Raw genomic sequence first — 22,531 nt, 5'->3', positions numbered from 1 at the left:
GCTCAGGCTTTGGAATGTCACAGCCCACCCGCCACCCCAGTCCCAGAGGCCCACTCCCCTAAGAGGCGGACCTGAGTGACCCGACCCTGAAAGCCCACTCACCACACCTTGTCAGAGCCACCGGCTTTTATTTTAGGGACCAGGAGTCTCCAAGGAGGGAGGGCTCAGGTATTTGCAGGCAGGTGCCCGCACACGGGTGCCCACGCCTGGGCCATCTGCGTGGCACTGGCAGGGCAGGGCCTGGGCTCAGAAGAAGCCGAGCTGCTTCTTCTCCTCCTGCTGCCTCCACTTGGTCATGCTGTAGAACTCCTCCTTGGACTTCCCAAAGATATCTTGGAAATCAGAGTCTGAGAGATAGGCCTGGGGCAGGGCAGGGGCAGGAGAGTGGGTGCAGAAGCAGGGTGTCAGCTGAGCCCATAACCTTATCCCACCCACCTAGAGGTGCCGTCCTCTCCCATGTCTGTCTGCCCATCACCGCATGTGGAACACTCATCTCCCAGGGCAGCCGCCCATGGCCCACCACCTGTGGGTCATGCCCTGGGTGCCTGCAGCTCAGCTTTCCCTGCACGGGGGTGGGGACTGGGAGCGGCAGGGGTTCTGAGCACCCACCTCCTTGTGGGCCGGGTCCACGCCCTCCGGCAGGTCCTCGGCAGCCTGGTGCATCAGCTGTTCCCGGGGCAGGCCCCCGCTGCCCAGGGATCGGGGGCTGCTCTGGTAGCTGCTGCTGCTGGCACTGCTGATGGTGCTCCGGCTGCCGGGGCCCGCGCGGGGGCCCAGCTCCAGCTCGCTCTCGGAGCTGTCCTCGCAGCTCTTGAGGGCCCGCAGGGCCAACGGGCCTGCCCTGTCATTGCCTGGCCATCTGGACAGCCGGAAGTTGACGATCTCCTGCCAGGAGAGGGGCCTCAGGCTCAGGAAGTTGGGGGACAGGCTCCCTCGGGAGGCCGCACTGAGCCCCCTGGTCCTGTTGCCCCCAACACCACTCCTGCCCCTTCTGGCGCCTGGCTCCTTCCCTGCTCATTCTGGCCTTTGGGCCATGCCAGCCCAGAGCCATGAGTGCGTGTGTGTGTGGGGGTGTGTGTGTGTGTGTGTGTGTGTGTTAGTTGCTCAGCTGGGTCCAACTTTGTGACCCCATGGACTGTAGCCCACCAGGCTCCTCTGTCCGTGGGGATTCTCCAGGCAAGAATACTGGAGTGGGTTGCCATGCCCTCCTCCAGGGCATCTTCCCAACCCAGGGATCAAACCCAGGTCTCCTGCATTGCAGGCGGATTCTTCACTATCTGAGCCAGCAGGGAAGGGGGCTCCTAATACTTACGGCTGTTATCTCAGAGATGGTAGAAACTGCTCCTGGGTCACCCTCCACCACCTCCTCATAGGACTGAGTGTTCTAGGGGCCAGAATCAGGATGGGGGCTCGATGGAGGGGCAACAAAGGGATCAGGTTCCGCCCACAGACCGGAGGTCCCTGGGCAAAGTGATGGCTCCCTCTCAGTATACCAGGGTGGCCCCTCCCCCTGGATTAGGGTGGAAATGGGGTAGTTCAGGCGTCACTCACACTCCATTTGTAGGGGTCCCAGGTGCAGAACCATCCGGTGAAGGTGGGAGGTTCGTGGCCCTGCTTGACCAATATGATGGGTGTGGCCGGGCTCCTCCCTGCTGGGTGGGTCTTCAGGTACTCCTGGCCCCAGGCCACAGCCTCCTGCTTCCACTCGCTGGCAGCTGCCCCCAACCACAGGAAGATCTGGGCCACAGAGAGGGCCTGGCCTTGGGTGGGGGGAGTTGACCTCTTCCCTCCCAGCCCTGTCCATCAGGTGGTCTCAGCCCACCCCCCCCACACACATCCCAGCCAACCAGACCCACCCAACAGGTGGGCCACACACCCAGAAACATGCCAGGAGGTTCGCAGGCGTGCACGTGTACAGTCAATCCACACACACTTACTGAGTACCCATGCTGTGCCAGGCACTGTCTTGGGACGAGGGACTCAACCATGGACAAGACATAGACAAAATCCCTGCCCTTGCAGAGCTTTCATTTTGCTGGGGGAGGCCCCAAAATAAGTAAAATATGTAGAGTATCAGATGGAGAAAAATAAGGCAGGGAAAGAAGAGTGGTGGTAGTGTGGTGAAGTGGTAGATACTGTCATTTTAGTCAGGGAAAGCCTTACTGAAAAGATGACATTTGAGGCAAGATCTGAGGGAGGTGGGGGGTGGTGGGGGGAATGCTCTGAGCAGAGGAACAAGCAGCGCAAAGGCCCTGAGTGTGATGGCATGTTCAAGGAGTAGCCAGGAGGATGTGGTGGCTGGAGCAGAGTGAGTGAGATGGGGAATCAGGGCTGCTGGTCACAGGGCTTTGCCTGTGCTCTGAGTGGGATGGGAGCCCAAAGGCCTCCCTGCCACACTCACAGAGTCCCAGACACACACACGGCCACAGCTACACAGACACAACTGTCCAGGGCCAGAGGGCAAATCACAGCCACACACAATCACCCACACACAGACACAGCTGCATCTAAGCACAGTCATACTGGATCGCACAGCCTGGAAAACATTAGCCTGGAACACCACTGCATCCGGCCACACTGAAACGTGATTACACAGTCGCATGGATACATTCACTCAGGCACCCACACCCTCAGCCAGTTTCACCGTTTCTCTTGCACAGCATCATTGCTCCTGGCTGGTCTGGCCACTTACAGCCAGTTCCTCAACCACACAGCCATTACACACAGCTGCGTGAACACAGACAAATGCATGCACGCCGACAAATGACAAGGAAAACACAACCATACAGAAATCTGTGGGATGCAGCCAAAGCAGTCCTGAGAGGGAAATTCATGGTGATACCGGCCATCCTCAAGAAAACTAGAAAAATCTCAAATAAACAACCTAACTTGTCACCTACAAGGATTAGAAAAAGAACAAAATCTAAAGTCAGCACCAGCAAGGAAATAGTAAAGATCAGAGAGGAAATAAATAAAATAGAGGTCAAATGCAGGTACATGGAGACCCTACACACACATATATACACACACACACAATCACTTTATGGCTACTACACACACATACATATACACATACACAATCCCTTATGGCCATTACATACATACATATACACATAGACAATCACTTATGGCCACTACACACATACATACACACACACAGTCACTTTATGGCTACTATACACACACATATACACATAGACAATCACTTTATGGCCACTACACACACATACGTACACACACACGCAGTCACTTTGTGGCCACTACACACACATACACATACACACATATACACACACACAATCACTTTATGGCTAGTACACACATACATATACACACACACAATCCCTTTATGGCCACTACACACACATACATATACACGCACACAGTCACTTTATGGCTAGTACACACATACATATACACACACACAATCCCTTTATGGCCACTACACACACATACGTATACACGCACGCAGTCACTTTATGGACGCCCACTCAGCACTGACGTGTCAGCCACAGGCACTGGGTTGCCTGGACTTACGCGGTCAGAAGGCACACAGTTACCTTACGCCCAGCTCCACAATTGGTTACAACCACATGTGAGTCCTAGACACACAGCCACAGTCTCCCACGGGCTCCCTGGGACAGAGTCCTCCCTGGCTCTCATCCAGAGCCACAGGATCACGGGCACTCAGGGCCTCAGGGTCACAGGTAGCCACCCGCAGCCTTACATGCAGTGGCATGGCTAGAAACAGGAAGCCGCACACACTCGCACCCAGTTAGACAGGTGCAGACGCATCCCACTCACACCCCACCCGGGCACCCAGGTGACCGCACCTCCTGCCAGGCGTCCAGCAGCATGACGTCATACGTGTCCAGGTCCTCCTGGCTGAAGAACACTACTTCTGTGAGGACCAGGGGGCCCGTCTGGCAGGAGCACTCAAACAGTCGTGGCTGAAAGTCGGACACATCCTCGGGGGGCCTGGCCAGCATGGCGCAAGGCCGTGAGGGGCGCAGAGAGCCCTGCGCCTCTGGCCGGCCCTCCCCACAGCACTCCTCTACCACCCCTCCGGGGCTGGGACACAACGCCTCCTGGGGCCGGAGGCACTGGCCCTCCTCTGAGCTCCCCCATCCCAGGGTCCACTCCCCAAACGCCTGCCCTCCTCCAGGCCTCCGTGTGTCAGTGGAGAAGGCTAGGTGATCCGATTACCCACAGGCAGCCGAAGCACAAGCTGCCCCGCCCGTGAACTTCCCGGGAAGGAGCGCCGGGAAGGAGGGGGCAGCGGGCTGAGTGCAGAGGGCGGGAGGGCACGGAGGGCCCAGGGGGAGGGAGAAGCCGCTGGCCCCACCCCGCGCTGGGAGCCCAGGAGCTGCGCCTCAGGCCGAAGGTGGGAGGAGTAGGAGGAGGGAACCCAGGCTCAGAGAAGGAACCGCAGAATGCAGGCGCTCAGGAGACGCGTGGGGGGACAGCCAGGTCCCACAGACACAGAGAGACCGGCTCTCTGCTTCCAGAGCCCTGAGAGACCTCACTCTGCCCTTCCTTATCCACTGACGCAGCACACGCACGCTATTCTGGCACACCGCACACACGCTGCTTCCCATGTGTCCCATTACCCTGGGGACACCACCTGTGGGCAGTGCGGGGTTGGGGGACGCTGCTTTGCCCTCGGGCCCTCCGCGGATGGGATGGTCCAGGACGGGACCGGGCAGGGAGCGCATTTCTCCAGCAGAGGGCGCCACTGCATCGCGCGCCCCAGCATCTTCCCGCTACAGGTCAGTGGGGTATGCGCCTGGGCTCTCTCTAGTTCCCTGTGGGACCCTTAACTAATCACCCACCCTCTTGGGCCTCAGTTTCTTCCTCTGGGTGAGGAGCGCACCCTCCCCCCAGCCTTGTCACCTCTTGTTGCTGGGGTAGGGCGCCCGGCCCCCCAGAGCCTCCCAGAAGTCGGGAGGCTCCTGACCCTCCAGCACTATTTCCATGTCTTCCTTGGAGATGATGGTGACCAGGGCCCGCGCCATCTCACGCTGGTCACCGCTGCAGCCCTGGAAGGCAGAAAGCCGGGTCAGGCCCTGCAGCGGGAGAGGGTGGCACCTCCAGCCACTCACTCCCCGCTAATGGGGGCCTGGGAGCGGGAGTCACGGGAGGCCTGGGCTCGTGGCCCAAGACACGTGAACAAGGGTCTCCCTGCCTCCCTGCACCCCACCCCCGGCTTCTGTCTCCTCAGGCGATCAAGGTCACAGGGACCCTCTCCAGGTCAGAGCACAGGATGGAGACTTCCAGACGTGCAGATCACTCATGTTTTACGCTGAAGATCAGAGAAAACCCTAACAGCTGAACGAGGCCTCCTCCTTTTCCCAAGACACTTGGGGAGGGATGTGGTCCCTGAACGGGGCCGGAAGGAGGGGAGGTGGCCCCGGCCTGGCCTGGCTCTGACCTGTGGATGCCCTTGTCCACCTGTCACGTTATAACTTCCCCCAGGTTCCAGAAAGGACAGGTGGCTCTCCACCGCCTCCTTCCTGGCCTATCCGAGGCTGGGCTTGAGGTCAGCCTCCACTGGCCTGGTGCCCCTGCCCCGGGCGTGGGTTACCTTTCCAAACCAGAGGTAGCAGAGGTTGGCTGTCACCAGCAGGAAGACGTCGTTGGAGTTGAGCGCTGAGGCGCGGGCTGGCACCTCCAGGGTCCGGGAGTTGTAACTGTTGGTGCCTTGGATGTGGAAGAGGCTCACGGCGGGTGCTGGCTGCCCGTTCCTGCTGTGCCCACGGCGCCCCTACGAGAGGACTGGGCCTCAGGCTGAGACAGGGGCTCCTGGGCTACTGCCCTTTCCCAGTGGGGGCTGCACTGCCTCGGCACCCAGGGCCCCATCTCTTAAAGCTACATCTGTTTTCTGGACCCTGTAAGTGTGCAGTGGGAGGATCCCCTCAATCTGGAATAGGGGACCAGGCCCTTTCTAAATGGATCCCTCACCCCATCTCGGAGGGGTCAGAGCAAGGATCCCCCAGGCCTTAAAGGTGGAAGGTGGGGAGCAGCTGGGTCTGTGTGTGACCCCAGACAAGGCCCCGGCTCCCCTCCTGTTTGGCTTCTTCACTGCGCCCCATTCTGTGGTTGGCCCTGGGGATGGGGGAGGAAATGGGGCAGGCAGGGGTCACCCTTGGAGCGCCTGGGCCTCAGACAAACACCAGGACGCTGAGGGGTGGTAGGCTGGCCCCCGACCTGCAGCGAAGGTGCTCAGCCCGTGCATGGAAGGGCCACGGGCACCCAGAGGAGCGGGGGGGCTGTGGCGGGGGCAGCGAGGTGAGCCCTACCTGGAAGATCACGAGCCGGCCCTGGAAGATGGCAAGGAAGTGGGGGGGCTCGCTGCCCATGGTCACGTGCTCCTGCACCAGGGCTCCACGGTACCACAGGTCCAGCTCCTTGGCGTTGCCCCTCAGGGCCCTGATCTCGTGTGCCGTGGCCTGGAGGCCCTGTGGGCGGGAGCGGTGAGGGCCTGGCGCAGGTCCCAGGCCCCGTCCCTGGCTCCTCGGCTTCAGGACTTGAGGGTGCCCGCCACCCTGCTCGGGCCAGCGCACCTGCCACAGGTACAGGACGTGCTGGCCAAGGCCCATCTTCTGGTAGGCATACAGGACGAGGTAGCAGCTGTCAGCACACAGCTGTCCGTGATGCTTGCGGTCCACGGGCTGCCTGCGTGAGGCCTGGATGCACCACATCTGGGGAGCAGCGGACCAACAGGCACGGCTGGGGCCTCCGCCTAAACCAGCCCACCCACCTGTCCAGCCAGGACGCTCTCCGCAGCCCGAGGCAGGCCGCACCTGTGCAGGCAAGGGCTCCCCCCGAGGTGGGCACCCACCCCATGCTCTGTGCCCCCCCCCCACCATGGGCCCCTAGGGCCCACATCTGCTCGCAGCCAGGACTCGGAGCTGGTGTGGAGCGCCTGCGACAAACAAGGAGGGAGGACTCCAGAGGCTGCCCCGGCCGCCTCGGGCCACCCCAGCCTGACCCCGCCAGCCACACTGTGGCTCGCTGCTCACGCCAGGGGAGCAGAAGCTGGGCGGAAGCAAGGCCCAGGGGCTCTTGGAAAATTTCCTTTTCTCAAGTGTCATTTACAAAAGCAAAGCCTGTTCAAAGACTGAAAGGGAAACAGTCCGTCACACTTGGTGTGATTTCTTTCTCCTGTGGGGGAGCCAAGCCAGGGAGACCCCGGTCGGATCCTGATCACCCACAGGGGCAGGGAGTTCACTCTGAGATTCAGTTTTTCCCACCTGTAAAGTGGGGGTAACAGTGCTCACTTTGATGTAGTAAGAAACAACACCTGGGCATCCTGAGGCCTGTCTGCAGTCTCTGGAAAAGACCAGGGCACCCAGCATCCTGCTTCTTGCAGAAGAGGCTGACTCCCGTCCCATGCCTCTAGGAGCTGCACTCACCTGGCAGCCAGGCCTCCTGGCGTGGGCCCTCCCCCTGGCTGCCTGCCCCCTGACTACTGGGGTGGGTGGGTCCCCCTCCCTGCCTTGGTACTTGGGGTCTGGGCTACAGACCCCTCTTTCCTTCCTTCCCCTGATCTCCATTTTCCTGTTTCTCTTTTTCTCTCTCTCCTGGCTGCCCATCTCTCCCTGGGTACCCTACCTCTCCCTTGACTCCCTTTCTCTTCTCCTGGGCCTTCACGCCTCCCGTTCTGCCCTATCCCCTCCTCCCTCTAGCTTCTGTCTTCTTCCTTTGTCTTCTCTCCTCTGTCTTCTCCCCCCTCTCCCTCAGTCTCTCCCTGTCCTCCAACCTGTCATCCTTTCTCCCTGCTCCCCGTCCTCCTATTCTCAGCCTCTTCCCCGCTCATTGCCACTGTCCGTCCATATCAGGGCAAATTGGAGGGAACCTGGGAGAAACAGTATTTTCTCCGACCTTGGCCTACCTTGAGAACTAGCACCCCCTCAAATAGGCCCAGCTGTCCTGTTCCCATCATCTCACAGCACCCCCACACCAGCCTGGGGGCCAGGTGGGACCACAGATTTGGCCCCATTTTACAGATTAAAATAAAAAGAGAGTCTTCTAAAAAACTGAGTCCTAAAGAAATTAAGGGCCCTGACCAGGGGTGACCCAGTAAGTCAAGAGGCCACCCTGCCCTGTACAGAGCCTGGAAGTAGCCCCCAAACCCTGCATCTCCCAGGACATCTGTCTGAGCCCAGACAGGGGGCTGACAGGGTGTGACTGTGTTGAAGGTTGGATGTGTGGGGGTGCGATCATGTGTGATGTAGAGTTTGTACAGCTGCATGTTTGCAACTGTGTACCTAGCTGTGAATAAGTGCAATGACAAAGGTGTATGTGTCTATAATATAACAGGTATGGTTGTGTCAAACATACGACAAAGGGCACAATTAACTGTCCAGATGTCACTGTGCTGAGTGCCATGAGTGTTACCCAGCAAGCGGTCACTCACAGTATGAGCTGGCTCGGGGCGGTGTGTGTGTATGTACGCATGCCCCCGAGGGTCCCTGATTGTGTGCAGACGTGCACCAGGGCATACCTGCAACACTTTAGCAGCCACATGGTTCACCTGAAGACAGCTCACCCAGCCAACCACTGCCCCTCACCTGCACGCTCCCAGAAGCGTCGTCCACCATCCTGAGCTGGGCGGCTAGCTCAGGCTGGCTGTGCAGCTTGCCCACGTCTAGCTTCACCTGCAGCAGTTTACCTGAGGGTGGGACAGAAGGTGTCTTGCCCCGCCCATCACACAAATAGCCCCCTCCAGCCACACCCCCACTCTTGGATATTCTGGGCCCCGCCCCGCCCATTGCAGCTTGGAGTTCCGCCCCACTCTCTGGCCACGCCCTCTCACCCATCCCACTAAGGTTCTTGTTCTTGCTCTGAGGCCCAGACCACGATCGGAAGAGCTGCTTGAACCCGGCCGACTCAGCGCCGTCGTCCATCACCTCCACGCTGGTGTAGCTCGGGTAGCCCTTGGCTTGGATGAAGCTCTGGGGCGAGAGTTGTGTCAGCCGTGTGGCCCAGGGCCCACTGCTCCACTCTACCCTGCCGGACCTGCGGGACCAGCTCCGCACTGGACAGCATTAATTAGCTGAGCTCGCGACCCGCAAAAGGAGCTGGCTCAGACACTACCGACTTCTCGGAGGTCCCAGAGGACACGCAGGTTCCCCTTATTCCGGGCGTCCGGAAGGCGGGCTATGACCGCCCCTCAGATCCCAGGCAGAACCCTGCCTCCCCTCCTGGAAAAGGAAGGCGGGTCCAGTGCTGGAGAATCCTCAGACCACAAGGTAGGTCCCCCACGTCCCCCTTTTACACATGGCTTCTTGGATGCTCTCTGGTCTTTCTCTGCCGGGGCCTCCAAGGAACCACAAGCCTGTGGTACCCCAGAGAGGGGCCGTGTGTTCCCCTGGGGTCTTTGGTCAGAGTGTGTCTCCTCCCTCAAACAGGGCAGTGGGTCTCCAGGCTTGGACCCCAGGACGGGGTTATATTCTCCTCCATCAGACAGGGCTCCAAGGGCAGGAGGCATCCCCCTCCTGGCCCCAGGGCAGGACTACCCCTTCCTTTAGACCCCAGGACAGGGATGTCTCCCATCCTCAGACCCCAGGGCGGCACAACGACCCTCTGAGACAGGGGCCCCAGACTTACCAGAGCCCTCTTGAAGGCATCCCCTCTCTCCTGGAGGCTGGTCAGGCGTCCCTGCCACACGTAGACCTTGAAGCCACCCTGATCCAGGATGTAGCAGTTCTGGGATCAGAAGTAGGGCTGGTCAGTACGTGGTCCGGACTGGGCTGCAGTTATGGAGTGGGTGGGGATGGCTGGGACCAAGCCTGCCTCACCTCCTCCTGAAGTAGATCTTGGGCCAATGGGCAGATTGACAACTCTTGGACCACCAGATCCGTGCTCTTCTGGCAGACTCTAGGGGACAGGCGTGCAGATGTGGGCAGCGCAGCCCCTTCCTGGCCTGGCTCCACTCCAGCTGCCACTGCCGCTCTTGCCTCCAGAGGCAGAAGGCTTGGGGGCTGGGTGCCCGAGTTGAGGTCTTCACCGCAGCCTTGCTGTGAAGCCTTAGGTAGTGCCCTGGCCTTTTCAGAGCCTCAGTCGTCTTGTCTGTACAATGGGTTTCTCGGAAAGGCAGCCATGCAGGAGTACAGGCTGAGTCTAAGGTGCCTCATGGCCTGCTCCAGACAGCCAAGAGGCTTTCCTAGAGGGCTTCCTAGAGGCACCATGTTAGTGAAGTAACAAAGGACACACCCACCTGGGCTATTCCACCCACCCTGCCCACTCCCAAGGTCTGCTCACTGGTAGAGGTGGACATTGGCCTTTTGCAGCTGATTCACCCTCTTGCTGGGCATCGCGTCACGCAGGTTGCCCACTCTGCGGCCCAGCACAACTTCCATGATCTCCATGAGGTCAGTGGCTTCAGCCTCATCATCCACCACGCTGACCTGTGCACGACCACCACGCTCCCTGTCCCGGAGGCTGTGGCTCAGGAACAGGCCCTGCGGGACCAGAGCTGGAAGTCAGGGCCTCCCCAGCACGCCCCCTTCACCTCTCAGACATTCCAGCCCAGACCCCTCCTGTCACTGCTCAGCTCCCAGAGGTAGGGGGCCTGGGGAGGTACCCCCTGATCCTGGTATCCAGGCGTACCCCCAGTGCGGAATTTGGACTCAGCTTGTACGTGCTTCTCCGCTTCTTGGGCAGAGAGCAATGCCCACCTCTTGGGGTGGCTGGAGGGTGGGCCCACGGAAGACCACCCCTCCCCGCAAGCCCTGCAGCCCTTCGTTCCCGGGGCAGACACTGACCCGTGCCTTCCTGGCCGCGCTGGCCTTGGGCCCATTCCACTGGATCAGTATCCTCCCCAGGTCCAGCAGGAAGACGTCACTCTTGTTGAAGCTGTGCCAGGAGAGCTCCACCTGTGGGGGCCAGGGTCAGGGAGGAGATGGGGGTCGTGCTGCCTGGACCCCGGGAAGGGCCCGCAGCCAGCCCCTCCCTGCCTTGTGGGCATGGCTCCGGCGTGTCACTTGTGTGCAGCCAGCTGTGTGTATGAGTGTGGTGTGGTGTGTGTGGTGTATGTGTGAGCTGTGTGTAGGCACGCATCGGTGTAAGCACGTGAGGCCTCGAGGGTCACCGTGTGGGTGCGGCTGGGCGTGTCTCTGGGTGTCTGTGACTACAGGTTATGCGTCCGTCCTTTCGCAGGGTGTCCGTGACTGACTGACACTTCTCAGCGCGTGTCCACAGCAGTGCATGTGTACGTGGACACGTGGGTACAGTGGGGCTCACGCATCCGTTTCTCCATGTGTGTAGCTGTGTGTGCTCCTGGGTGACATGCACATGTGCCTGTGTAGCAGACAGTGTGTGATCTGTGGCTGAAGGCAATTCTCACCCCAACAGAGGCACTTCTGAGAGTAAACGTGGGGGCCCTGGAGAACTATGGCAGGCTAACAGGCAAAACCTGGGGCTGCGTGGTGGCCCTGCATGACCCAGATGTACGGTCACTGAATCTATTGGTGACAATGCATGGGCCTGGGCGGGACTGTCTGTGAGTCCCAGAACTGTGTAGACGGTAATGTGCGCAATTCGGGGGGCACCGTTCATATTGCAGTTGTCAGATTCCTGACTGTTTATTACACTGGATGGCAGTAGACCATCTTGTTCTCACAAGACCAGTATTTTCCATCAATATCCTGACGGCAGTAAGGAGCACTCAGGTCTAATTTGCCCAAGGCTCTCGATGGGCCAAGCAGCTCTGGGGCAGCAGTGGGAGAGGCTGTGTGTGCCTATGGGTGACAGTGACGATGTGTATGAGAGTGTGGGGCCCCAGATCATGCTGTCTCTCATGGTCCTGTTTACCGGGGTCACCCAGGTGCATCATCTCGTCCGCCTCACTGTCCTAGGTCTTAATGTGCTCCGGGACAGATGAGGAGACCAAGGGTCAGAGGAGACACGGCAGAGGTGGGGCGGGAAGCCGGGCTCTGCCTTCTCTCTCCTCATCAGGGTGGGCCATCGGAGAATGCTGACCGCCCACGTTCCCCTCACTGCCCCCACCACCCTCCACACCTCCCGACACTCCGGGACATGCAGTCCAGCTGAGTCCAAGGTCAGGCGGCATCCCTCACAGCTCTCACCTCGGTGGCTGACAGGTGCTTCCCCCCTCGGATGTGCAGCAGTCTCTGGATGTTGTACACGTTGGTCTCCACGTGCTTGAGGGCAGAGGCCAGGCCTCCCTTCCTGTAGCTGAGGAGAGCACAGGGTCCCACGTGAGACCACAGGCTGCCACGAGTGGCAGTGAGTGCAGACATGAACATGGGCATGCACATGTGGGGACACACATGTGCCTGTTTAACATGTATGTGCAAGCAGATATGAACACGTGTGTGCAAGCATATGGGGGCAGGACTGTGCATGTGCTTATCCATGTGTAGATACGTGGACACACACACGTGTGTATCCATGTATGCATGTGGGGTATGTGTATCTATATCCGTGTGAGTATAGATGTGTGTGCATGGAACTCACATAACTGTATGTGTGTGTAGGTGGACATGAATACTCACTGATGTGTGCCCACCGGTAGGTGGACATATATGGGCTGGCATGTTGTCTGCACGTGCATGTATACACGTGTGCATGCATTTATGTATATACTATTTACATGTATTTGGTTCAACAGAATGATCAAATACTGGCAGTTTCCTATGGTTCAATGCATTTGGTAATTAAATACATATTTGAAGCAATTTACAACAAAAGACGTTTATACTGGGCATGGCAACACAAAAGCAAACTCAAAACTGGGGTCCACTCCTGGGTATACACCCAAGAGAAATGAAAAACAAATGTCCACACAAAGATTTATATACAGTAATGGATGGTGAGTAAACTTATTGCAGTAATCACTTCATGATACATGCAAGTAAAACCATTATGCTGTACACCTTAAACTGATACAGTACTGTATATCTCAATAAAAATGGGGGCAAAAACTAGCCCAAATCTGTATACCAATGTTCATCACAGTATTACCCGTAACAGCTAAAAAGTAGAAACAAGCCAAATATCCATTAAGTGATGAAAACAAATAAAATGTGGTATAGGCACTCATGGCATTGTCTAATTCTATTTAAGTAAAATGTCCAGAAGAGATAAATCTAAACAGAAGGAAGGGAGTGTGGGAGGAGGTGGGGAGTGATGCTAAAGGGTAGGGGGATTCTTGGGGGGGTGATGAAAATGTTCTAAAATTGTGGTGATGGATCACACAAGTCTGTGGATATACTATAAAGACTGAATTGTGTATTTCATATGGGTAGGTTGTATGGCATGATTTCAATATAGAAACAAAAACAAAACAACAACCCCAACGCACCCCACACACTGTGATGAGGAAGCCAGCTGCCCCAGAGACCAGCGCCCCCGCAGCTTCTCACTCACATGATTCCCGAGCGGAAGTAGCTCCGAAAACAGGCAGACTCGTGGCCTTGCACCTCGCGGTGCTGCACGATGGCGCCCCCCAGCGCCGCCTTCAGGTGCTGCATGACGGAGCCCGGCGCGCCCTGCGCCCCCACTCCCGCCATCTTGCCGACCCAGTAGTGCAGGTCTCTGGGCACCCCCGGCGTGGCCTTCGGGCTCTGGGGGACCTAGGGCCCAAGAGTGTGTGTGTGGTAGGGGGGCTGAGGTCCAGGGTGGGTGGGGTGCGCTGGGGCCCAGGGTGGAGGAGGTAGCAAGGGCTTTGGGGAGACTGGTGCTCCCGCAGGTAAGAGGGACAATGAGGAGGGAAGGGTAAAGAGGCTCAACGGCAGCATCCTCCTTGTGGGATGCGATTCTTGGGCTCCCAGCCTGCCTCTTCCCAGGGTGGAGCTTAATCTGCATCATCAGAGCCCCCAGTGGGCTGTGACCCTCCCCCCGCCCAGTCCCCCCAAAAGGCTCCGCAAGCGCTCACGTGCAGAACGATATAGCAGTGCTTCTCGAAGAAGTTCCCGTAAGCCGGCTCGGGGACCGGCACCATCTGCAGGTTCTGGGAGAGGAGGGTGCCTCGTGAGGGCTCAGGGGAGCCCCTCCCCGCAACCATGACCCTCTGGGCTGGGAGAAGCCTAGTCTCAGAGACCCGAACACTCTCTCTGTCGCCAGTTCTGTCTGGTCGTGCCGCTCACCTCAATGATCCATATGTGGAGGTCCCTGTGACTCTCAATGTCCGGGAGGCCCCTCCTGGTGTCCATCCTAGATCCGGAGGGAGTGAGAGAGGAAACACGAGCCGGAGTCCTCAGGCCCGGGTCGCCCCCCGGTCCTCTGGGCTCCAAGAAGGAGCTCTCCCCGCCCACAGCTCTCCAAAGCCCCTTCATCATGGCCCGTGCCTCTCATGAGGAAGACTGCGTAAACACAAGTCCCAGAAAACCAGGACAGGTACTGCAGATGTCAGCACAGAGGCTTTGCACACTGGGACCTAGCTTGTGGTCTGTGTTTGTGCTCTTGAAAAAAGGCTGAGCTTGGTGGACGATGATAGGCTTTGAGTCTATGGACCACCTCTGCCAACAGAGAAAGTTCAAAACAGACAGATGTAGGATCTGCTGCCAGAGACAAGCACTGTGGATGGTGCTAGGCTTGCAGAGGGCGAGGGCCCTGCTTGGTAACAACAGGTGCTGCAGCCAGGGACACGGCTCATGAAGTAAGACAGAATCTTGCAGGCAAGACAGGCTTTGCACACAAGGCAAATAAATGAAGATCTTTCAGACAACTGGAAGGTGGCCGTGCAGAGAGTCACAGCCCCTGCAGAGAAAAGGCTCTGTGTACAAGCACGGGCTCTGCAATCAGGGACAGCTTCCTGAGACCCAAGAAAGGGATGGAACAGGCACAGGTTCTCCTGACAAAGATGAGTTCTGTCGACAGACACCACCTTTGAAAAGATGACCTGTGTGAAGAGACACAGACTGTACCTGGGGAAATTCAGACAGGCTGGGCCAACAAGCAAAGGCTGTAAATGCTGAGAAAGGCTCTATGAACAGTCCTGGGTTCTGCTGGTATGGAGGAGCTTTTCAGAAATGGGAAAGGCTTTGCAAATCTTTGTGGATGGGGATGGACTCTTAAAACAGGGACTTTTTGTAGAAAGGTCAGACTCTGCAGGTATGAACAGGCACACACAAGCAAGGCTCTGCAAGCAGGCATAGAGTTACCAGTCAGAGGTGTGCTTCTCAGACAGAGGCAACTCTGAAACAGGCCAAAGCTCTCCAGGCATGGTCAGGGACAGCTGCGGGAAACAGTCTCAAATCCTGCAGACAGGGAGATGGAAACAGGCTGGGCAAGCAGTCATGAGTTCTGCCGAGAGACTTAGGCTCTGTGAAAAGACACAGGCTCTGTAGACAAGGCCCTTAGAGTCTTGGCAGACAGGGAGAGGTCTTGTAAGCCCACACAGGCTCTGCAAACAGACAGCCTCTGTTAACAGTGATGTCTTTAGAAAGGGCAGGATACGCTGAAAGGAGCCAGCTGGGAAATCAACTCTGTGGTCCAGCACAGATTCTCCAGACGTGGGCAAGATATTGAAACAGGGCTGGGTTCTGTAGAGAGCCCAGGTTCTGCAAACAGGGACAGGCTTTAGAAAAGGATGAGTTCTAGAAACAGATAAAGACTCTGTCAATAGGAACAGGTCCTGTTAAAAAGTACACATGCAATTATTAGGAATAGACCGTGCAGACTGACATGGGTTCTGCCAACAGGGATGGCCTCTACAGAAAGACAGAGGTGCTCACAGCGACCCCTGGTGGTGAGAACTCTTTGTAGACCTAGAGCCTGCAGACAGAGTTTCTATCCAGCCAAGTTCAGATAGGCCCTGCAAACAGGCAAAGGCCCAGAAAACCGCCCCAGACGGTACAAACAGGGCTCAGGTTCTGCAGACAGAAACTGCCTCTGAAAGAGGAAAAGACTCTGTGAGTAGGGACACAGTCTAGAGACAGAGATACTTCCTGCCGAGGAAACAGGTTCTGCTGACTCTGACAGGTGCTGAAAACAGACAAATCTTTGAAAACAAGGATAGTGTCTTTAGGCAGAAAAAGATGTCCCAGCCAATGACATGAGACCAGCTCTGTAGACAGGGAGAAGTTTGCATGCAGGGCAGCTTTTGCAATTAAAAAAAAAATCCATGACTATTTAAAAAGACTCAGTTTCTGAAAAAAGACAGATTCTCTAAACAGGCTTAGGACAGAAAGAGGCTTGGCAGGGAAGATGAAGATTCTGCAAACCCAGGGCAGACTCTGAACATACAGCCTGACTCTGAAGGTGACAGACACTGCAGCAAGTAATAGGCTTAGCCAACAGGAGCAGCTTGGGTAAATCAGGCCCAAACACTCTCACGTTCTTGATCCACAGCTGAATGCTTAATACACACAGACTGCAAACAGCCATTGGCTCTCCAAACAGCAAGTTTGTTGTGCTCCGTGGTTCCAAGTGTGCACAGGCGAGAGGAGTGGAATGAGAAGGATCTGGGGAAGAAGGGAGCTCTGGATTTTGTTGCATGACAGCAGGTGACTCCCAATGACCCCAGGCTTCCCTGCACCCCTTCTTTAGAATGCCCTGTCTGAGATTTGGTCATTGCTTCACTGGTGGAAGTTCTTTTGACCTCTAAATCCCACCAGTTGCAACTTTTCCTTCTTGCTGCTGCTTTGCCCCATAGAACCAGAAGTCCCTTCTTTCTGAATTTCTCCCCTCTCGTGGCCCTGGTGTGGTGTTCACGCCTCTCCCTTCCCCTTCCCACTCCACTCCAGCGTGTTGTATCGCAGGAGGAACAGCCTTGACTCTGCATGACCAGGGGAAAGGAAGCGGCAGGGGCGATACAGAGTTACAGAATCAGAGGCACAGTGTGACGGGGCCACCGAGAGGGGCCCACATTCCTGAGGTCTTTATCCGGGTTGGGCCCAGGCCCTGGTGAGCTCACACCAGGAAACCACCAACCCTCTCAAAGAGGGCCAGGGCAGCCATGGATGTGTGTGGGTGGGGAGGGGTCGGGGAGGGAGCCGCCCGGGGAAGGGGGGGTGGGGGGTGGGGGAAGGGGGTTCCTGTGGGGCTAGAGCTTCCTCCTCAACCCGAGCCGGAGTCCCCGAGTGCTCATGGCCTGGTCTCCCTCACTAGAGCACAGGATTCTGGGGCTTCTCTTCTTGTTTACTGCCAGCTCCCACTGCCTGACACCCTGAAGGTCCATCAGCCCATGACTGCGGAGGGGAAAGTGGATGGAGTCACCGTGCGCTCTGACTGCACCCAGAACTGCTGCGACCGTGCCATGAGTGACGGGCAGACGTGGTGACCGTGTGATGGTGGTCTCAAGCAAAGGGAAGCATGCAGTGAGGTCAAGTGACAGGCATAGTGGCATTCGGCAGTGACGGGCAGAAGCAGTGATTACCGACAGCGACCAGGGCACAGGCGGGCAGTGATGAGAGGCACAGACCAGGAGCTGTAACTGAGAAGCGGTGACAGAGGGACAGGACGCTTGGCTGGCTCAGCAGAGGGGCCACCATGGCTCCCTGTGGGCAGGGAAGTCAGACCGTGGCCAGAAAGTTGGGACTGGGCTGCTTTCACTGGGTGGGGACCGCATCACCCCCAAGGGGCTCGCAGGGTGCCCCGATATCCAGTGGTAGCCTGGGGAGTCACACTCTGAGGCTCCCGGGGCCTGAGGCCTCATCCCGTGTCACCTGTCTTCCTCGTGGGTGCTGGGGGGTGGAGAAGGGGTGCTCAAAGGGTGGGGGCCCTCTCCCCCCAGCACCCTCTTCTCCTTCCCCCAGGCGGTCCCTTCTGACCCACAGGCGCTTGCACCCAAGCATGTCCCCTCTTTCCCTTCCATCACCCACCCTGAGTGGGGACACACACCCCCACGCGGTGTCCTCTCCTGCTGGAAGCCCCTTTCTCGTCCCTGGGGGCTCACTCTGTCCCCGCACGGCCCGCTTCCTCTCTCAGATGCCCAGTTCCTCCTCTGACTTGCTCTTCTCTCCTGGTGCCCCCTCATCCCCTGGGTGCCCCCACTGTCCCCCACGCACCCTCTCTCCCCCGCGCCCCATTCTCTCTTGACTGCCCCACCCCTCTGTGCATGCTTCTTCCTCCAGATGCCCCTACCTGTCCCCTGGCGCCCCCTCCCACCCCTTTCCTCCCCCAATGAACCCTCTCTCCCCTAGCCTCTTTTCCTCTGCCCTGGCTTCTCCTCCTGTTCAGCTGCCCCCTTCTCTCCCCGGGGCCCCCTCCCTCCCGGGGTCCCCCACCCCGTCTTTACCTAAGGCTCCTCCCTCCCCTGGTGCCCCTTTTCTCCCCGGGGTGTGTAACTTCCTCCTCCTGAGGTACCTGTGAAGGGGCGGACTCGGAGGTCACTTTGCCTGACTTCCAGGAAGCAAGGAGGGGTGCTGCCTGCTGGAGTGGGAGGAGCGGGGAGGGCCCAGGGCCCCCAGGGTGTGGGCTCTGGGAGACAGACACCCCCATCCCGTAGAAAATCTGCCACTTTCTGCCGCCCCCCCCAGCCCCGACCCCGCTCTGCCCAGAGCTGCTCTGGGTGCGGCCTCCCTGCCCCCCCAGTGTTCTCACCTGCTGGCTGGCTCCGCAGCCTCCCCAGCTCTTCCCGGCCCCTGGGCAACCCTGGGCCCAGTGACCCACGTGGTACGCTCCTGATTCGGAGCAGCCCTCCCACCCTGGCCGTGGGAGTCTCCTCCCTGCCCAGTCTACCTGCTGGAAACAGCTCCTGCCTTCAGCCTGCCTATGGGCAGTGCTGGGCTTGGCATGGGGCCCGGCTCTGCCCATCGCCACTGTAACTCAACCCCTGTCCCCGCCTGGCCCAGCAGAACATACCTCAGCGCTTGGCGGGCGCGGGCATTCACCCTGAGTCAGTCAGTTAGTCAGTCAACAAATATTGACCCAGCTCTCTGAGAGGAGCCAGCCCTGTCCCCAGGGCCACGGCTGGACTGGTAGCCAGAGAAAGCTGGGGATGGAGGCCTGGGCTGTGCCGAGATGTGGGCTGTGGAAGCCACTGTGACTTCCCTTCTGACAGCCCCTGATCCCTGACCTCCAGTAGGCCAGGCCACCCCAGGAAACTTTAGGAGGAAGCAGGACCAAGGCTATTTATTGTGGGGTGGGTTGGCAGTCTGGCTCTGTGAGACCCAGGTCACTTCAGAAGTGGGGGGAAGGGGACACCTCTGCTGTCCTCCACGGCCTAAGTTGGGCTCACTGCCCAGCACAGCCCTCCTCAGGGAGCCCTGATACCCATCGTGGGAGAGGCCAGTCCAGCCCTCGCCAGGAAAGATGCCTGTCCCACATCTCCACTGCCCCTTCCTTCCCTTTCTGATTGTGGGATGGGGGAGGAGCTGGAGACAGAGCCTTCCAGAAACTCCAGGGTCACCACGGCCTCTGCCCCAGCCACAGCGCAGCCGGTGTGGACGCCCCTTCCAATGCAGAAACACTGCTGAAAGCTGCCACTGACCCCAAGACCCTTTCTCTATATTCAGTGCTCATTGCCACTGCCCCCTGTCACAGGCTGGGGCCACTCCAGGAAATCTAGGTCCAACTGTGCCTGGGAGGACATACTGCCAGTGCGTGACTGTTCAACAGATAGAGTTACTGGGTCCCTGTGTATGAACGGAGGCCTGTGTCACGGGGCACTTGGCCAACACCTGTGCGTGTCTGACCCCGTGTGAGGGAGAAGGCCTTTATGAGCCTCTGGACCTGTGCATGCACAGTGCATGCAGTGTGAGTTTGACTTTGCCTACCTGAGCACCTGTCCCCGCTCCTTTTGTAGAATATCCAGCAAGATGCTGTGCATTTACTTTTCCCTGTCTCATCTCAACTTCTCCGCTCATTCTGGTTGGTCTCTGTTCCTCATTCCCTGGAAATGTTTCTTTCCTAGGTGCCAGAGTCCGAAAGATGGGGGTTGACTCCCTGTCTTCACCTTACCACCGCCCCCTACAACCAGAGACTTGCTGACCACCCTTTCCCCTTGAATCTGCCCCCAGCCCAAGCTTTTCCCCCACTGCAGTGGCTGCTCCATAGTCTCCTTTGGGGCCTTTCAGTGTCAGCAGGCGCAGAGCTCAGGCCTTCACTCTTGTCGCCTATTTTCTTCCCAAGTTCTGGTCCCCAGGCTTTAAGCACCATGGAAACACCAGTGTCCCTTCTGACCCCGACTCCCACTCTTCCCAACCCCCCTCAGCCTCCATCCATCTCCTTCCTCTGGTCACGTTTCTCCTGGCATGTCTGCCTTCACGCTTGACATCCACATCAGGCCTTGTTCAAATCTACCTCCTCACAGCCTCTGAAAAAGGCAGAAACATCTAGCTGGTTGCTCCAGGCCACAAAGCTGAGAGCCATCCCAAGTCCCTCTTCTTCCCTCACACCCACCAGGCTGGCCAGTGGTTGGTTCATCTGGGCTCCTGAGCCTGGCCAGCCCGCTCTGGGAGGTAGCCTCTCACACTAGTTGGTACCATGAGCTCTCTGGCCCCTATGTCCATCTTCCCACCATAGCCAGAGAGATTGTTCAGCCATAAATCAGATCATGCCACTCCCCTGCTTCAGATCTTCCACTGGCATCCCTAAAATAATATCCGCAGTTGCCTGTGCATCTGGCTGCATCTCCTATCTCTCTCCCCAGTTCTATGTTCTTCTACAGAATTCCTGTCTCTTAAGATGCCAACTTCTAGTCTCTGGATCTTTGCACTTTATAGGCCTCTCCCCTGGAGAGAATGTGGTTTCTTTTCCACATTCTGGACTCAACCAAAATGACCCCTCCTTCCATGCCAGTTGTAGGCAGGGCAGGACACCCCACCTGGCACCATGCAGCCTCAGCAGCTTAGTCCAGGGAGGCACAAGGACCTCTCCAAGACCCCTCTCCTTAGAAATCCTGGGTCTCTGGGACCCAGAAGAACTTGGGTGGGCATAACTGCCCTAGTGCAGAACAGCCTCCCCTGTAACCCGTGAGCCCAGCGAGATGGCAGTGGGTCCAGGGCCTGGCCTGGGGCCCAGATGAGCAGCCCTGTTTTGTGTCTGGTGTGGACACGCTCCATGGGATCAGGCCCTTGACACACACAGAGGACATCGAGGCCCTGAGCCGTGCTCACAGGCAGCTAGTATGCCACAAGGAGGCGGCGGTACCGCCTCTCTCCCCCTCCTACTCAGAACAAGGAGGGGGCTTGCCACCCGCTCCTCCTGCTCGGCCACCCTCCCACGCATCCGGGCTTGGAGTCTGACGGGCACTGAGCCTGGATCGCCTTGGCCAGCACCTTTCTGGCCTTGACTGCCTCCGCGCTCGCCCCGCAGGGTCCGAGGGTTCTCAGCGGTACGCCGTGCTCCCGCCCCACTCCCCGGGCTTATCTCGGAAGGCCCAGCCCGCCAGCTCTGCGTCCATGTTGACTTAGGCACAGTGGACGGGGAAGGCGGCGATGGATGCCAGCCCCGCTCCAGGCCCTGCCCCTGGGTTACCTGCTCTCTGGTTCCCCGCTCCTTGTCCTGGGGCCCCAGGCCTCATCTGAGTCCCTCCCACACAGATTCACGATGTCACCTCTTCCGTGGACCAAGTCCCGCGGCGGGGGGTGGTGGCGTGCCCCTCCGGAGAGCGCCCAGGACCTACATCCAGGATGGGGCGGCCTGACTCGGGTCCTGGGTCCCGCGGTCTGGACTTGTCCGGTCCCACGCCCTCGAGGAGAGCAGCCTTGGGCCCGCGTGGGTCCCCTCCTCCTGACCGCCACTCCCCCGCCCCCCACCTGGCTGCAGGCCGCTTAAGAGCAGTGACACGGGCCCCGGCCTAGGGGGCGCACATGGTCGGAGAGCGCCTCCCCGTGCGCCATGGGAACCGCCAGGGCCGGAGGAGATGGGAGCTTGCCCTGTGCCCGCGGGGCCATCACTCTAACGGGCCGTGTGGGATCCGAGCCTGATGACGGCCCAGAGAACAGGCCTAGGCTCCTGAGAACGAGAAGGTGCTGCTGTCTTGCGTCTCAGTGGTGGGGGAAGTCTGGCCCTGCCCTGCAGGAGTACCCACGCCAGTTAGACACATCAGGGGCCAGGAAGGCACCAAGAAATGAGATGGGAGCCACTCTGCTCCCTACCTCAGTATAAAAGCAGGGAGCTATCAACTAGATGGGGCTCTTACTGGGACTCCTTCCTCATCCCTGCCTTGGGAAAGGCTCCCAGTGTATCGTGTTTTCTGGGTACTTTTCTTGGTTTCCTGAATTTTATTTTGCAATGAAGACATGCCTGATCTTTCAGGTAGAACAATTCAAGTAGAACAATTCCTCCTAAACCCTGCCCATAGCTCGCCTGCCATACCTGGGTGTCAGGCCTGGAACAGTTTGGGGTAATTTTTCCTCCACAACTAGTCATAGCGGGGCTTCTCAGTTCTGGTAGATGACCTTTGAGTCATCTAGGCACTTAAAAACAGAATGTCCACCCTCAGGGACCGTGGTTTAAATGGCCTGGGGTGGGCTTAAGGATCTGTATTTTTAAGGGCCCTCAGGTGATGCTAATGGGCAGCCAGAACAGGATCACCGAGCAGGGAGAAGGCACTGGGAAAGAGAGGTGTGGGGTGGAACACCTAGAGCCCATGGAGCCTGCTCCTGAAGGCCTG

The 22,531-nt window shown here is 58.3% G+C and overlaps 1 protein-coding gene across 4 annotated transcripts; it reads right to left on the bottom strand.

The window, feature by feature from the left end:
- Positions 1–145: 145 nt before the first annotated feature.
- VILL (villin like) lies at positions 146–21,491 on the bottom strand. Of its 4 annotated transcripts, XM_065935238.1 has the most exons (21): positions 21,470–21,491; positions 19,689–19,821; positions 14,115–14,181; positions 13,904–13,978; positions 13,396–13,601; positions 12,093–12,201; positions 10,770–10,880; positions 10,267–10,466; positions 9,804–9,882; positions 9,613–9,711; positions 8,819–8,957; positions 8,574–8,674; positions 6,564–6,701; positions 6,300–6,458; positions 5,585–5,764; positions 4,894–5,039; positions 3,834–3,978; positions 1,552–1,737; positions 1,313–1,384; positions 610–885; positions 146–360 (listed from the first exon to the last, which is right to left on the bottom strand). In XM_065935238.1, exons 2-21 carry the CDS (start codon positions 19,739–19,741, stop codon positions 247–249), a joined length of 2,655 nt encoding a protein of 884 aa, XP_065791310.1. In that variant the 5' UTR covers positions 19,742–19,821; positions 21,470–21,491; the 3' UTR covers positions 146–246. The 4 variants fall into 4 exon arrangements, with proteins under 4 accessions (XP_065791310.1, XP_065791309.1, XP_065791311.1 ...); XM_065935237.1 differs by lacking the exons at positions 19,689–19,821; positions 21,470–21,491 and adding an exon at positions 18,652–19,657; XM_065935239.1 differs by lacking the exons at positions 19,689–19,821; positions 21,470–21,491 and adding an exon at positions 18,514–18,555.
- Positions 21,492–22,531: the final 1,040 nt, after the last annotated feature.

This window comes from Muntiacus reevesi, chromosome 4 (genome assembly GCF_963930625.1).
Source record: "Muntiacus reevesi chromosome 4, mMunRee1.1, whole genome shotgun sequence".
Taxonomy (NCBI): domain Eukaryota; kingdom Metazoa; phylum Chordata; class Mammalia; order Artiodactyla; family Cervidae; genus Muntiacus; species Muntiacus reevesi.
This window is presented reverse-complemented; position numbering and strand designations above follow the sequence as displayed.

Bases quoted from the DNA above. Each gene is read 5' to 3' on its own strand.
- VILL (XM_065935237.1), bottom strand. From the start codon at position 18,707: ATGCCAAGCCCAGCACTGCCCATAGGCAGGCTGAAGGCAGGAGCTGTT. The intron at 5,765-6,299 runs GTAGGGCTCACC...GTCCTCTCGTAG, and splicing joins GCCGGCTCGTGATCTTCCAG to GGGCGCCGTGGGCACAGCAG. The intron at 886-1,312 runs GTAAGTATTAGG...CTCTCCTGGCAG, and splicing joins CCATCTCTGAGATAACAGCC to GAGATCGTCAACTTCCGGCT.